This window comes from Amblyomma mixtum, chromosome 6, assembly GCF_055824585.1.
Source record: "Amblyomma mixtum isolate Tamu chromosome 6, ASM5582458v1, whole genome shotgun sequence".
NCBI classification, from domain to species: Eukaryota; Metazoa; Arthropoda; class Arachnida; order Ixodida; family Ixodidae; genus Amblyomma; species Amblyomma mixtum.
This window is the reverse complement of record NC_143017.1, coordinates 44,562,115-44,577,946: the sequence shown is the minus strand read 5'-3', so window position 1 is coordinate 44,577,946 and position 15,832 is coordinate 44,562,115. Positions and strand designations below refer to the sequence as shown.

General features: G+C 47.7%; 1 protein-coding gene across 2 annotated transcripts in view; it reads left to right on the top strand.

The window, feature by feature from the left end:
- Positions 1 to 15,832, top strand: part of LOC149338922 (uncharacterized) — an 80,105-nt gene that overhangs the window by 30,334 nt on the left and 33,939 nt on the right. For both annotated transcript variants that reach the window (XM_089547819.1, XM_089547818.1), the window contains exons 8-9: positions 2,224 to 2,329; positions 6,122 to 6,457. In XM_089547819.1, coding sequence (XP_089403945.1) covers positions 2,224 to 2,329; positions 6,122 to 6,457 — 442 coding nt within the window. The remainder of the gene's footprint in view (positions 1 to 2,223; positions 2,330 to 6,121; positions 6,458 to 15,832) is intronic.

Sequence of the window (15,832 nt, the reverse complement as noted above, 5' to 3'; positions counted from 1 at the left end):
AGGGAAGCTGAAGGCACAGTGTCTGCAATTATCGAAGCAGACTTGTTCAATCGCACTTCAAAATTTTATACCTTCGCAAAGTTTATCGATGCGTTACATTCACACCTTGAACATTGATATTCCAAGTGCTGTAAAATTACTAATGAGGGTAAAATGGAAAAATAGTTTCGATTATTGCACTCTTTACTCACCATACTATGTAGCCATGGATTAAACGTGATTTTTTATTGAGCAGCTTTTTTTGCACAGAGGTACTAATGAATGACTAATTGCAATTATTATCTTGGGAACCGACTAATTTATAAAGGTACTTTCATTGTTGAAATCAGCACAAAAAACTGAGCAAGGTGGTACAGTTTCATTAGGATTCGACTAAAAGTAAGGAAAAGAGGTCTAAGACCAGTGTCCCCCCTTAAGATAGAGGCAGACGTTGTTGCCCTATTTTTAATTATTTTTTTCATATTGTATGGTCTTTGCAACTGAAATAAATGAAACTAGACTGACTTGGCACGATATGTGAAAAGAAAACATGAGCACGGAAATGTACACTCCTCGATTAGTGATTACACTATGATTAGAACAGTATGAAACCTGTAGTGTGGTCGTGCAAAAGTAGGAACAAAATGAAATCGATAAATTGGCACATGACTGCCAACTAAAAGTACCATTATTGGTAATGAAACCTCATTAATTCATATTTGAAGGGGCCAGAAGAAATGTCTGAGGAAGAAATGCATGGCAGACAGCCACCGCTGCAGCGGGCTGGTGGCAAAGCATAGAAACCACAACTACACCACGGTGGTTCAGTGGTTATGGCTGCTAACCGAAAAGACGCAGGTTTGATCCCGGCTGCGGTGGTCGAATTTCGATGGAGGCGAAATTCCAGTGGCCCATGTACTGTGCAATATCAGTGCACGTTAAAGAATCCCAGGTGGTGGAAACTTCCGGAGCCCTCCACTACGGCGTCCCTCATAGCCTGAGTCGCTTTGGGACGTCACACCCCATAAACATATTCATATCCAAACTTTCGAGTATTCACACACCCCCCAATTCTTAGGCATTTCCCGGTGCAGTCATGCCTTAAAGGTGCACTGAAGAGGATTCTGAACATGTCTTTTTGCCGCAGGAACTCGATCCACACGTTCCTAGCATTCTTAGAAACAATGACTTATTGCCCTGTGTGGCCGATTTCCCCAATTAAAACGAATTAACGTCCGGCTCCCGCCTTTTTTTTTTAATTCTGCCTTGTACGGTGGGCGGAGTCGACCAACGCGTGGAGCGCCTTTCACTCAGTCCCGTGGAGGCCTTGCTTTCGCTTTAGTTTGTTTTTTAGGTTTCCATGAATAAATAGTTTCATTCGCAGATAATATAGCCGCAAAATAAGCCCGAAGAAATAAATACGCGCGGACTATTTGTTACTACGGACTACTACGTATTACTCCGCCGATGGCAAAGCGGTAAGCCGCCACGGGACTGGGTGAAAGGATCTCCACGCGTTGGTCGACTCCGCCCATCGTACGAGGCAGAATTTAAAAAAAAAAGGTGGGAGCCGGACGTTAATTCGATTTAATTGGGCAAATCGGCCACACAGGGCAGTAAATAGCAGTTTCCAAGAAAGCTCGGAACGTGTAGATCGAGTTCCCGCGGCAAAAAGACAAGTTCAGATTCCTCTTCAGTGCACCTTTAATGTGGACGCTGGTTCCCGAGCAAAACTGTGTGTGAAGCGAGTCGTCTGCTTAAGAACAGAGCATTGCAGGGTAATCAACCAGATATTTTTTGGATGTCTGCTGTTACAAAGGCATAAACATGTGCCAGTTTTTTTAAGAAACACTGTTGAAATTGCTGTTCGTGAATAAATTTTTGTTGACTGTTTGAAAAAAAAAAAGTCCGCTGCAAAGCAGTTGCGTTACTTTGCTCAGTCGTAGAGTACAATACCTGAATCCTTCTGTGCTTGAGCAGGCAGTGAAGGCAAAGCTGCCTATTTATAACCTTTTTTTGGCTATGGCACTTGTAGGAAATAGCAGAGTAGTGATGCCTTTGGTGGTAGCAGCCAGGGTAGCTTTGGCATCGGAGGCACCAGGTCAGGCGAGCTGTAGTCTGAAACAAAAATGCAATGCATGAGTTCAGCTTGCATACTCTGCCTTGCTTCTGGATGCAGTAGTGGGGGGGGTCTCAAGCTTCCTTTTTGTTAAACAAGTTCCTTTTACTTTTTTTTTCCCGTAGACTACAGGCTCAAAACAAGTTCCTGGAGGACAAAGCCACCTCCCTGGAGAGAGTCCAGGACGACTACGACGCTGTGATTCGTCAGAACATCTCGCTCCAGAGCGAGGCAAGCTTTTTTAAAGCAGTTTATTACGCGCTGACCGCAAGAGGCAATAATTCGCAGCAACACGCTGACATGTGAAGCCTTTCCACTGTGGGCTGGCAGCTGACAAACCACTGTCGCTCAGTGTTTCTCTCGAGTTCTGGATTTGCAGAAAATTTCGCCCATCACTCGGAAGTAGCTCGTGAGTCTAGCCAATTGTAGAAGGCTTTTCAGTATGTCTGTTTTTCGAGTGAGGTTGTTTTTAGCGCGGTTTCAGCAAACAAGTTGCCAACAGTGTCCATGCTGCTGACACTAGCTTCTCCAAGAGCAGACTAGAGGAGACATTGTCATGAGCCATGATTCAAAGCTGTTAAATGAAAGCCTGGTAGAAGTAGTGCTACGAGAAATGACGTAGCATGTGTGTCGCTTCTCAAACACCACAAAATATAGTTTAGCGGCTCTGCACTGTGTCCTTTAGAAATGCAGTGTCCACCGAAGATTTTCATTGTTTCTGTTGTACTTAGAGCCACTTAGTGTCAACAATTCACTGACGATTACGGTATTTTCTATTGCAAAATTAGAGTGCAGCTCTTTAGGTGTTTTCATTTTGTGCACTCTTCTTTGAAGCTAGAACTGCGGCGTGGGCTGACCTACTGTGGTCAACGTCCTTCATATATACAGGGCGCGCCGCGTCTGTTGGTCACTTCGCGCCAAAGCAGGCTCGCATGCACCCACATAGCGTCCACAATACAATCTCTCTCACCCTGCCGCTGTGGCTTGTGCTGCCATTGGTCAGGCAAGGAGTGAGGTCTTCCAGAGGTCTTCCAGAGAAGACCAGAGGTCTTCCAGAGGTCTTCCAGAGGTCTTCCAGAGGTCTTCCAGAGGTTCTTCCAGAGGTTTTTCCAGAGGTTTTTCCAGAGGTTTTTCCAGAGGTTTTTCCAGAGGTTTTTCCAGAGGTTTTTCCAGAGGTTTTTCCAGAGGTTTTTCCAGAGGTTTTTCCAGAGGTTTTTCCAGAGGTTTTTCCAGAGGTTTTTCCAGAGGTTTTTCCAGAGGTTTTTCCAGAGGTTTTTCCAGAGGTTTTTCCAGAGGTTTTCCCAGAGGTTTTCCCAGAGGTTTTCCCAGAGGTTTTCCCAGAGGTTTTCCCAGAGGTTTTCCCAGAGGTTTTCCCAGAGGTTTTCCCAGAGGTTTTCCCAGAGGTTTTCCCAGAGGTTTTCCCAGAGGTTTTCCCAGAGGTTTTCCCAGAGGTTTTCAGTTTCTTTTCTACAACTTGGCACTACGCACGCGCGTGAACTGTGGAGGGCATCACACAACACTCAAGGTCACACGCTCTTCCTGGGTAAATGGGTTGTTTCTCCAATCTGGGTCCTTCTGTGATGCGCAGTTACGCAGATGGCAAGGGATGCCGCTCAACCCGAGAATGGGATCTTAAAGAGTTGTGCTCTAAAAGTGGGTGCTAGCAGAGTTGTACCTCCCCGCTAACATGAGGTGACAACGTTGAAGCAAGACAGCAACCAACCTACACTGGAAACGGGACTGCTTTTTCACCAGATACCAATGACAGGGGTAGGAGATGTCTGCGACTATCGTGCATTGCGTCACAAAGAAAATTGTCTCATGCAGTTTACTGCTTTAGTGCAGTACTTATTTCGAGGGGAACAGCTAAAAAGTTTGGCTTTTTTAATTGTCAAATATATCAGTTGTCTGGCAAAAAAAAAACACTGGCATTGGTAGGAAAAGTGCTTGACCGATTTTTCAACTGCCAAACAACTATCAAACTTCATTTACCACTGCCATGGTATACTGGAAGTAATCTGATATTTCCTGTAGTAGTTGCTTTTTCGCGGTTCCCGAATGAGCTCTTTACAAGCTGTAAACGCCAGATTTTCAGCTGCTGCAAACACAAGACAAGGCTTGCGATCATCACAGTCATCAGCCTGACTACGCCCACTGCAGGGCAAAGGCCTCTCCCATGTCTCTCCAATTAACCACCCTGTCCTTTGGCAGCTGCGGCCACCGTATCCCGTCCTAATCTCATCCACCCACCTGACTCTCTGCCGTCTCCTGCTTTGCTTGCATTCCCTTGGAATCCAGTCCTTTAACCTTCACGACCATCGATTGTCTTGCCCTTTCCAGAGCCCTGCACTATGGCGTCCCTCATAGCCTGAGTCGCTTTGGGACGTTGAACCCCAATAAACCAAACCAAACCTTGCTTGCCTTGCTTGAATGCCTTCTCCATGCCCACTCCTTTGTCTTTGTTTCGGCTCTGATGTCAACTCTCATTAGTTCCCTGATCCACTCTGCTCTCCTCCTGTGATTACACGTGGAATTTTTCTTTCCGTAGCCCGCGTTGCTGCCCTCAACTTCAGTTCTACCCTTTTTATTGCGCTGAAATTTTTTGCCCTTTGTGGGAGTCCTGTCCTTGAGTAAGGCTGTTCTTACTAAGGGGGCAGACTGCATGGCACAATTAAGATCAGCTCATGGCCAAGCAATGCAATTATGAGATGAGGCTGAAGTTTTCTGCATGGCTTGTTATCTCGTTAACTTTGCTATCTTGTGCAGAATCATGGTCTGCTCACTGAGTCTGAAGTTATATGATCTGCATGTCTGAACTGTCTGTGAGCTGCTTTATTCTGTCAGTCAGGCTTATGTGAAGCTGGCAGGTTTTTGATAGTTAGTGTAATCTCATGTATGAGCCGCACCCCCTGGTTTGGACTAGATGATTGAGAAAGAAGAAAATGGTTACATTCTTTTTAAATTTGTCTCAAATTTTTTAATTCCAAAAAAGTGCGGCCTTTACACAAGTTTATACAGTAGTTGTAGTTGAAAGTAACTTTGGTGAGCCACTGGTGATGCATTTTTGCTTGGAGATGGGGTTAAAATAGGGAATTCTCTTGAGGTCCAGGCATCTGGCTGAAGGTTGCAATGGGCAAGGGCAATCGTTGATGCTCCGGTAATGGTGCCAAGGGAAGGAGATGGTGGATGATGGGTGCCACTACAGCAATTTGCAAGGCGCTTCTTTCAGTTCATGACAGGACTGTTATATTTGCAAAAAAGTGCCCTAAACATCCGAGTGCCTGTATTTAATTGTGGCTAGCAAGCAGATATATGAAGCCTTCTATGATTTTTTTACGAGGAGCAATTCCTCTCTAAGCCATCACGCTGGCAAAAAGTTGCTCTCTCCTTTGTGCCACTCTGTACGGAATCCTCTGCACCACTGCACTACGAATATCCCGACGCCATTCCTGGCGAGAAAGCCTTTCCAATGTCCTCTTTTTCAATAGTTGAGTTACCATTCAGTGTTGGTATAGGAGACACCACTGGCCAGAAAGACTGTCGAAGCCACTGTGGTGTCTCAGTGGTTATGGTGCTCGGTTGCTGACCCGAAAGACGAGAGTTCGATCCAAGCCATGGCGGTTGCATTTCGATGGAGGCGAAATTCTGGAGGCCCGTGTGCTGTGCGGTGTCAGTGCACGTTAAAGAACCCCAGGTGGTCGAAATTTCCAGAGCCCTTCACTACAGGATCCCTCATAGCCTGAGTCGCTTCGAGACATTAAACCTCATGAAACAAACAAAACAGATTAACAAAGACTGTGCTCAGATTTTCCGATTTTGCAGTGCCATACAATTTGTCCGCTGGCACTCGCGTGGTGTTAATGGCGTCACGACCCTCTCAACCAATCGGGGCCGGTCATTATGTAAAAGCGGGAAATCTTTTGTGAGACAGTGCTGTTGCATTATTATCGCTCATGCCTCGGTGAGACATCCCTGCAATATCAGCGTTTTCTCATCCACCACTGGACTGATCTGTCGCTGCAGAATGAGCAGCTGTCCAGCCTGCAGCAAGAGTGCCAGGCCCTGAAAGAAAGCCTGGCTTCAAACACGGCGGAAATGTCTCAGCTGGCCTCCAGGGTGGCCGCGGAGGAGGAGAGGAACGCAAAACTCTCAGCAGAGCTGGCCGAAAAAACGCGGGAGTTGGAGGCAACCGTGAATTTGTACTCCATGCAAGGGAGAGAGCCATCATTCTTTGCCAGCCCCGGAACTCCCTCCTTCAAGTCGCCAGAGACCCCCCGCCTTAGCTGCTACCAGGAGCTCCTCTTGGTCGAGCTGCAGGACACCAACGCCAAGCTCCGGGAAGAAGTGGCTGAGCTTAAGGTATGTGTACTTGCGTGTGCGCGTTAGTTTGGATTGTTACTGAAGGTTGCTTGACTTGGCTACTGTTAATTAAGCCCCGCACACATTGTCCTTTTAATAATTTCGTGAGGCTTACCATAGTCATTCTATGCCATGAATCGTACTCTCAACTTTTACTTCCTGTGCACCTCTGTTGGCTTTATTAACTCCCTTGGAAAACGCAACGCACAGCATATGTCATGGACCTAAGTTCACCAGTAACCATGTCTGGTGCTGTTTGGCTGGAGGTGCTCCTGTGCCATAAAAATCCAGTCATAAATTGTTGCTGTTGGGTTGTCTGGTAACCGCACGATTGTAAGTGCCTGTTGGTGTGCTGAGGAGCGTTTTTACTGCATCAGTTTTATTTATCTTGAAAGAAGCGCGAAACATAACAACTTGGGACGACGAGCAGCAAAACACGGAGTTTTTTTCAGCTGAACCTTTACTTGAAGTGTACAGGAGTTTATAGACCTGTCATCATGCTTCATGTTCCTTCCTTGGTCTTGTTTCACACTTCTTCAAAGGTGAATGTCTCCTTGCTTGTCTACTCTGAAGTGGTGTAGTGGATCATTTAAATTCGTTGTGAAAGAGCCATTAAAAAAAGTTTCTGGAAAAATTAGTTTTTGGTGCAAAAGCACTACGTATTGGCCTCTTAACCTGGAAAATTCCAGTGTGTGGTGAAGCCTTTGAGGTTAGTCACGGGATGCAGGAAATGGCGCGAAATAAATGATGCTTCTAATAAGAGTGACCTTGGGCAACTTGGAGAAATAAAATACTGCCATGACTGGAGCAGCATCAACTTTTCAGTTCGCTGGCCAGTGCACAAGAGCACTAAGGTATCACCACAGCCGTTCATGCCTCGTGTTAAACTGCTGCACTCTTGAGCTGTGTAGTGCATGTCGTTGCCTTCATCAGCTTCCATCTGTGCGCAAGTCACAAAAGGAAACGAACTTTCAATCCTAACCACACAATGCTGGCCAGTGCACGAAAGCACTAAGGTATCACCACAGCCGTTCATGCCTCGTGTTAAACTGCTGCACTCTTGAGCTGTGTAGTGCATGTCGTTGCCTTCATCAGCTTCCATCTGTGCGCAAGTCACGAAAGGAAATGCACTTTCAATCCTAACCACACAATGCTGGCCAGTGCACGAAAGCACTAAGGTATCACCACAGCCGTTCATGCCTCGGGTTAAACTGCTGCACTCTTGAGCTATGTAGGGCATGTCATTAATTCATCAGCTTCCATCTGTGTGCAAGTCACGAAAGGAAATGCACTTTCAATCCTAACCACACAACGCTGGCCAGTGCACGAAAGCACTAAGGTATCACCACAGCCGTTCATGCCTCGTGTTAAACTGCTACACTCTTGAGCTGTGTAGGGCATGTCATTGCCTTCATCAGCTTCCATCTGTGTGCAAGTCACGAAAGGAAATGCACTTTCAATCCTAACCACACAACGCTGGCCAGTGCACGAAAGCACTAAGGTATCACCACAGCCGTTCATGCCTCGTGTTAAACTGCTACACTCTTGAGCTGTGTAGGGCATGTCATTGCCTTCATCAGCTTCCATCTGTGTGCAAGTCACGAAAGGAAATGCACTTTCAATCCTAACCACACAACGCTGGCCAGTGCACGAAAGCACTAAGGTATCACCACAGCCGTTCATGCCTCGTGTTAAACTGCTGCACTCTTAAGCTGTGTAGGGCATGTCATTGCCTTCATCAGCTTCCATCTGTGCGCAAGTCACGAAAGGAAACGAACTTTCAATCCTAACCACACAACGCTGGGCAGTGCACGAAAGCACTAAGGTATCACCACAGCCATTCATGCCTCGTGTTAAACTGCTGCACTCTTGAGCTATGTAGGGCATGTCATTAATTCATCAGCTTCCATCTGTGTGCAAGTCACGAAAGGAAATGCACTTTCAATCCTAACCACACAACGCTGGCCAGTGCACGAAAGCACTAAGGTATCACCACAGCCGTTCATGCCTCGTGTTAAACTGCTACACTCTTGAGCTGTGTAGGGCATGTCATTGCCTTCATCAGCTTCCATCTGTGTGCAAGTCACGAAAGGAAATGCACTTTCAATCCTAACCACACAACGCTGGCCAGTGCACGAAAGCACTAAGGTATCACCACAGCCGTTCATGCCTCGTGTTAAACTGCTGCACTCTTAAGCTGTGTAGGGCATGTCATTGCCTTCATCAGCTTCCATCTGTGCGCAAGTCACGAAAGGAAATGCACTTTCAATCCTAACCACACAACGCTGGCCAGTGCACGAAAGCACTAAGGTATCACCACAGCCGTTCATGCCTCGTGTTAAACTGCTACACTCTTGAGCTGTGTAGGGCATGTCATTGCCTTCATCAGCTTCCATCTGTGTGCAAGTCACGAAAGGAAATGCACTTTCAATCCTAACCACACAACGCTGGCCAGTGCACGAAAGCACTAAGGTATCACCACAGCCGTTCATGCCTCGTGTTAAACTGCTGCACTCTTAAGCTGTGTAGGGCATGTCATTAATTCATCAGCTTCCATCTGTGTGCAAGTCACGAAAGGAAATGCACTTTCAATCCTAACCACACAACGCTGGCCAGTGCACGAAAGCACTAAGGTATCACCACAGCCGTTCATGCCTCGTGTTAAACTGCTACACTCTTGAGCTGTGTAGGGCATGTCATTGCCTTCATCAGCTTCCATCTGTGTGCAAGTCACGAAAGGAAATGCACTTTCAATCCTAACCACACAACGCTGGCCAGTGCACGAAAGCACTAAGGTATCACCACAGCCGTTCATGCCTCGTGTTAAACTGCTACACTCTTGAGCTGTGTAGGGCATGTCATTGCCTTCATCAGCTTCCATCTGTGTGCAAGTCACGAAAGGAAATGCACTTTCAATCCTAACCACACAACGCTGGCCAGTGCACGAAAGCACTAAGGTATCACCACAGCCGTTCATGCCTCGTGTTAAACTGCTGCACTCTTAAGCTGTGTAGGGCATGTCATTGCCTTCATCAGCTTCCATCTGTGCGCAAGTCACGAAAGGAAACGAACTTTCAATCCTAACCACACAACGCTGGGCAGTGCACGAAAGCACTAAGGTATCACCACAGCCGTTCATGCCTCGTGTTAAACTGCTGCACTCTTGAGCTGTGTAGGGCATGTCATTGCCTTCATCAGCTTCCATCTGTGCGCAAGTCACGAAAGGAAACGAACTTTCAATCCTAACCACACAATGCTGGCCAGTGCACGAAAGCACTAAGGTATCACCACAGCCATTCATGCCTCGTGTTAAACTGCTGCACTCTTGCGCTGTGTAGGGCGTCTCATTGCCTTCATCAGCTTCCATCTGTGCGCAAGTCACAAAAGGAAACGAACTTTCAATCCTAACCACACAATGCTGGCCAGTGCACGAAAGCACTAAGGTATCACCACAGCCGTTCATGCCTCGTGTTAAACTGCTGCACTCTTAAGCTGTGTAGGGCATGTCATTGCCTTCATCAGCTTCCATCTGTGCGCAAGTCACGAAAGGAAACGAACTTTCAATCCTAACCACACAACGCTGGGCAGTGCACGAAAGCACTAAGGTATCACCACAGCCGTTCATGCCTCGTGTTAAACTGCTGCACTCTTGAGCTGTGTAGGGCATGTCATTGCCTTCATCAGCTTCCATCTGTGCGCAAGTCACGAAAGGAAACGAACTTTCAATCCTAACCACACAATGCTGGCCAGTGCACGAAAGCACTAAGGTATCACCACAGCCATTCATGCCTCGTGTTAAACTGCTGCACTCTTGCGCTGTGTAGTGCATGTCGTTGCCTTCATCAGCTTCCATCTGTGCGCAAGTCACGAAAGGAAACGAACTTTCAATCCTAACCACACAATGCTGGCCAGTGCACGAAAGCACTAAGGTATCACCACAGCCGTTCATGCCTCGGGTTAAACTGCTGCACTCTTGCGCTGTGTAGTGCATGTCGTTGCCTTCATCAGCTTCCATCTGTGCGCAAGTCACGAAAGGAAATGCACTTTCAATCCTAACCACACAATGCTGGCCAGTGCACGAAAGCACTAAGGTATCACCACAGCCATTCATGCCTCGTGTTAAACTGCTGCACTCTTGAGCTATGTAGGGCATGTCATTAATTCATCAGCTTCCATCTGTGTGCAAGTCACGAAAGGAAATGCACTTTCAATCCTAACCACACAACGCTGGCCAGTGCACGAAAGCACTAAGGTATCACCACAGCCGTTCATGCCTCGTGTTAAACTGCTACACTCTTGAGCTGTGTAGGGCATGTCATTGCCTTCATCAGCTTCCATCTGTGTGCAAGTCACGAAAGGAAATGCACTTTCAATCCTAACCACACAACGCTGGCCAGTGCACGAAAGCACTAAGGTATCACCACAGCCGTTCATGCCTCGTGTTAAACTGCTACACTCTTGAGCTGTGTAGGGCATGTCATTGCCTTCATCAGCTTCCATCTGTGTGCAAGTCACGAAAGGAAATGCACTTTCAATCCTAACCACACAACGCTGGCCAGTGCACGAAAGCACTAAGGTATCACCACAGCCGTTCATGCCTCGTGTTAAACTGCTGCACTCTTGCGCTGTGTAGGGCGTCTCATTGCCTTCATCAGCTTCCATCTGTGCGCAAGTCACAAAAGGAAACGAACTTTCAATCCTAACCACACAATGCTGGCCAGTGCACGAAAGCACTAAGGTATCACCACAGCCGTTCATGCCTCGTGTTAAACTGCTGCACTCTTGCGCTGTGTAGGGCATGTCATTGCCTTCATCAGCTTCCATCTGTGTGCAAGTCACGAAAGGAAATGCACTTTCAATCCTAACCACACAATGCTGGCCAGTGCACGAAAGCACTAAGGTATCACCACAGCCATTCATGCCTCGTGTTAAACTGCTGCACTCTTGAGCTATGTAGGGCATGTCATTAATTCATCAGCTTCCATCTGTGTGCAAGTCACGAAAGGAAATGCACTTTCAATCCTAACCACACAACGCTGGCCAGTGCACGAAAGCACTAAGGTATCACCACAGCCGTTCATGCCTCGTGTTAAACTGCTACACTCTTGAGCTGTGTAGGGCATGTCATTGCCTTCATCAGCTTCCATCTGTGTGCAAGTCACGAAAGGAAATGCACTTTCAATCCTAACCACACAACGCTGGCCAGTGCACGAAAGCACTAAGGTATCACCACAGCCGTTCATGCCTCGTGTTAAACTGCTACACTCTTGAGCTGTGTAGGGCATGTCATTGCCTTCATCAGCTTCCATCTGTGTGCAAGTCACGAAAGGAAATGCACTTTCAATCCTAACCACACAACGCTGGCCAGTGCACGAAAGCACTAAGGTATCACCACAGCCGTTCATGCCTCGTGTTAAACTGCTGCACTCTTAAGCTGTGTAGGGCATGTCATTGCCTTCATCAGCTTCCATCTGTGCGCAAGTCACGAAAGGAAACGAACTTTCAATCCTAACCACACAACGCTGGGCAGTGCACGAAAGCACTAAGGTATCACCACAGCCGTTCATGCCTCGTGTTAAACTGCTGCACTCTTGAGCTGTGTAGGGCATGTCATTGCCTTCATCAGCTTCCATCTGTGCGCAAGTCACGAAAGGAAACGAACTTTCAATCCTAACCACACAATGCTGGCCAGTGCACGAAAGCACTAAGGTATCACCACAGCCATTCATGCCTCGTGTTAAACTGCTGCACTCTTGCGCTGTGTAGTGCATGTCGTTGCCTTCATCAGCTTCCATCTGTGCGCAAGTCACGAAAGGAAACGAACTTTCAATCCTAACCACACAATGCTGGCCAGTGCACGAAAGCACTAAGGTATCACCACAGCCGTTCATGCCTCGGGTTAAACTGCTGCACTCTTGCGCTGTGTAGTGCATATCGTTGCCTTCATCAGCTTCCATCTGTGCGCAAGTCACGAAAGGAAATGCACTTTCAATCCTAACCACACAATGCTGGCCAGTGCACGAAAGCACTAAGGTATCACCACAGCCGTTCATGCCTCGTGTTAAACTGCTGCACTCTTGAGCTGTGTAGGGCATGTCATTGCCTTCATCAGCTTCCATCTGTGCGCAAGTCACGAAAGGAAACGAACTTTCAATCCTAACCACACAATGCTGGCCAGTGCACGAAAGCACTAAGGTATCACCACAGCCGTTCATGCCTCGGGTTAAACTGCTGCACTCTTGCGCTGTGTAGTGCATGTTGTTGCCTTCATCAGCTTCCATCTGTGCGCAAGTCACAAAAGGAAATGCACTTTCAATCCTAACCACACAATGCTGGCCAGTGCACGAAAGCACTAAGGTATCACCACAGCCGTTCATGCCTCGTGTTAAACTGCTGCACTCTTGAGCTGTGTAGGGCATGTCATTGCCTTCATCAGCTTCCATCTGTGTGCAAGTCACGAAAGGAAACGAACTTTCAATCCTAACCACACAATGCTGGCCAGTGTACGAAAGCACTAAGGTATCACCACAGCCGTTCATGCCTAGTGTTAAACTGCTGCAGTCTTGAGCTGTGTAGGGCATGTCATTGCCTTCATCAGCTTCTATCTGTGTGCAAGTCTCGAAAGGAAATGCACTTTCAATCCTAACCACACAATGCTGGCCAGTGCACGAAAGCACTAAGGTATCACCACAGCCGTTCATGCCTCGTGTTAAACTGCTGCACTCTTGAGCTGTGTAGGGCATGTCATTGCCTTCATCAGCTTCCATCTGTGTGCAAGTCACGAAAGGAAATGCACTTTCAATCCTAACCACACAATGCTGGCCAGTGCACGAAAGCACTAAGGTATCACCGCAGCCATTCATGCCTCGTGTTAAACTGCTGCACTCTTGAGCTGTGTAGGGCATGTCATTGCCTTCATCAGCTTCCATCTGTGTGCAAGTCACGAAAGGAAATGCACTTTCAATCCTAACCACACAACGCTGGCCAGTGCACGAAAGCACTAAGGTATCACCACAGCCTTTCACGCCTTGTGTTAAACTACCACACTCTTGAGCTGTGTAGGGCATGTCATTGCCTTCATCAGCTTCCATCTGTGTGCAAGTCACGAAAGGAAATGCACTTTCAATCCTAACCACACAACGCTGGCCAGTGCACGAAAGCACTAAGGTATCACCACAGCCGTTCATGCCTCGTGTTAAACTGCTGCACTCTTGAGCTGTGTAGGGCATGTCGTTGCCTTCATCAGCTTCCATCTGTGTGCAAGTCACGAAAGGAAATGCACTTTCAATCCTAACCACACAACGCTGGCCAGTGCACGAAAGCACTAAGGTATCACCACAGCCGTTCATGCCTCGTGTTAAACTGCTGCACTCTTGCGCTGTGTAGTGCATGTCGTTGCCTTCATCAGCTTCCATCTGTGTGCAAGTCACGAAAAGAAACGAACTTTCAATCCTAACCACACAATGCTGGCCAGTGCACGAAAGCACTAAGGTATCACCACAGCCGTTCATGCCTCGTGTTAAACTGCTGCACTCTTGAGCTGTGTAGTGCATGTCGTTGCCTTCATCAGCTTCCATCTGTGTGCAAGTCACGAAAAGAAATGCACTTTCAATCCTAACCACACAATGCTGGCCAGTGCACGAAAGCACTAAGGTATCACCACAGCCGTTCATGCCTCGTGTTAAACTGCTGGACTCTTGAGCTGTGTAGTGCATGTCGTTGCCTTCATCAGCTTCCATCTGTGTGCAATTCACGAAAAGAAACGAACTTTCAAACTTAACCACGCAATATTTCTTGGTTACCAATGCTAAACTACCGGCAGTTTTTTTAAATTGGTTTTTGCAGTTTTGTGAATAAATAGCTCGTCGTAGACAACATAGCCGCAAATTAAGGCCTCTGAAATAAAACTATGCATGAACTGCGATTGCCAATGAAAATAATGTAATCCATGAAAGCGCCCAAAGTAATTTGTATTACTTTTTTTGTCTGCAATGTAAGCAATAATTGCTAAAATTTCTACATATTTGTTGAACATGCTTTTTGCCTTGACAACAATGTTGGTTGACCCCTGCTACACTCTGCAGTGAGGTTAAAAAAAATAAAAGGCTGGAGCTGGGACGTTTAATCCGTTTTAAAGCGGCCACGACAACCTATTTTCGCACATACCCTGCTGATTGCATATAATTCCCAACACGTTAAACTACAATCCCCGAAGTTTCCATGGCTAACATGTCGGTGAGCGTGCGGTTGAACCTTTCCGTAAGCCCGTTGGTTTGTGGGTGGTAAGCTGTCGCGAGCTGGTGCTGCGTGTCACACGAACGAAGAATGTCGTGAACTACTCTGGATAGAAAATAACGACCGCGGTCGGTGAGCAGTTGACGAGGGGCGCCGTGGTGAAGGATGACGTCTTGCAGAAGAAAATTGGCAACATCGGTAGCGCAGCTGGACGGCAAAGCACGCGTGATGGCGTACCGAGTCGTATAATCAGTTGCGACAGCGATCCACTTGTTGCCGGAGAGGGACGTCGGAAAAGGGCCAAGAAGGTCGAGGCCAACACGGTGAAAAGGTTCAGGAGGTATGTCGATGGGTTGCAGAAGACCGGCAGGCAGAGTGGAGGGCCTTTTCCGACGTTGACACAGGTCGCAAGCGGCCACGTAACGCTTGACGGAACGATAAAGACCAGGCCAAAAGAAGCGATGCCGCACCCGAGCGTACGTGCGGGACACGCCAAGGTGACCGGCTGTCGGCAGATCGTGCAGTTCTGCAAGGACAGAAGAGCGTAGACGTTTGGGTATCACGAGCAGGAGCGGAGGGCCATCGGAGCGTAGGTTTCGGCGATACAAAATGCCGTTCTGGAGCACATAAAGGTTCAGAGACGGAGATCGGTTTGCAGAACGGATGCCATCAAAGATAGGTCGTAAAGATGAGTCGTGACGCTGTTCGTTGGCAATATCAGCAAGATCGGAGATAGCTAAGAGGCAGGGGAGGGTCTCAGCGTCCTCTAGGTCAGGTGGTTCCACAGGGTATCGGGATAAGCAGTCAGCGTCCTGGTGATGGCGCCCTGACTTGTACACGACGGAGTATGAGTATTCTTGGAGGCGCAATGCCCAGCGACCAAGGCGACCGGTGGGATCTTTTAGTGAAGACAACCAACAGAGAGCGTGGTGATCAGTGACAACAGCGAATGAACGGCCGAACAGGTAGGGTCTGAATTTAGCTACTGCCCAGACAAGGGCAAGACACTCGCGCTCAGTAATGGTGTAATTTTGCTCTGCGGCTGAAAGTAGGCGGCTGGCATAAGCGATGACTCGATCTTGACCCTGTTGACGTTGGGCTAGGACGGCGCCGATGCCATATCCGGAGGCGTCGGTGCGA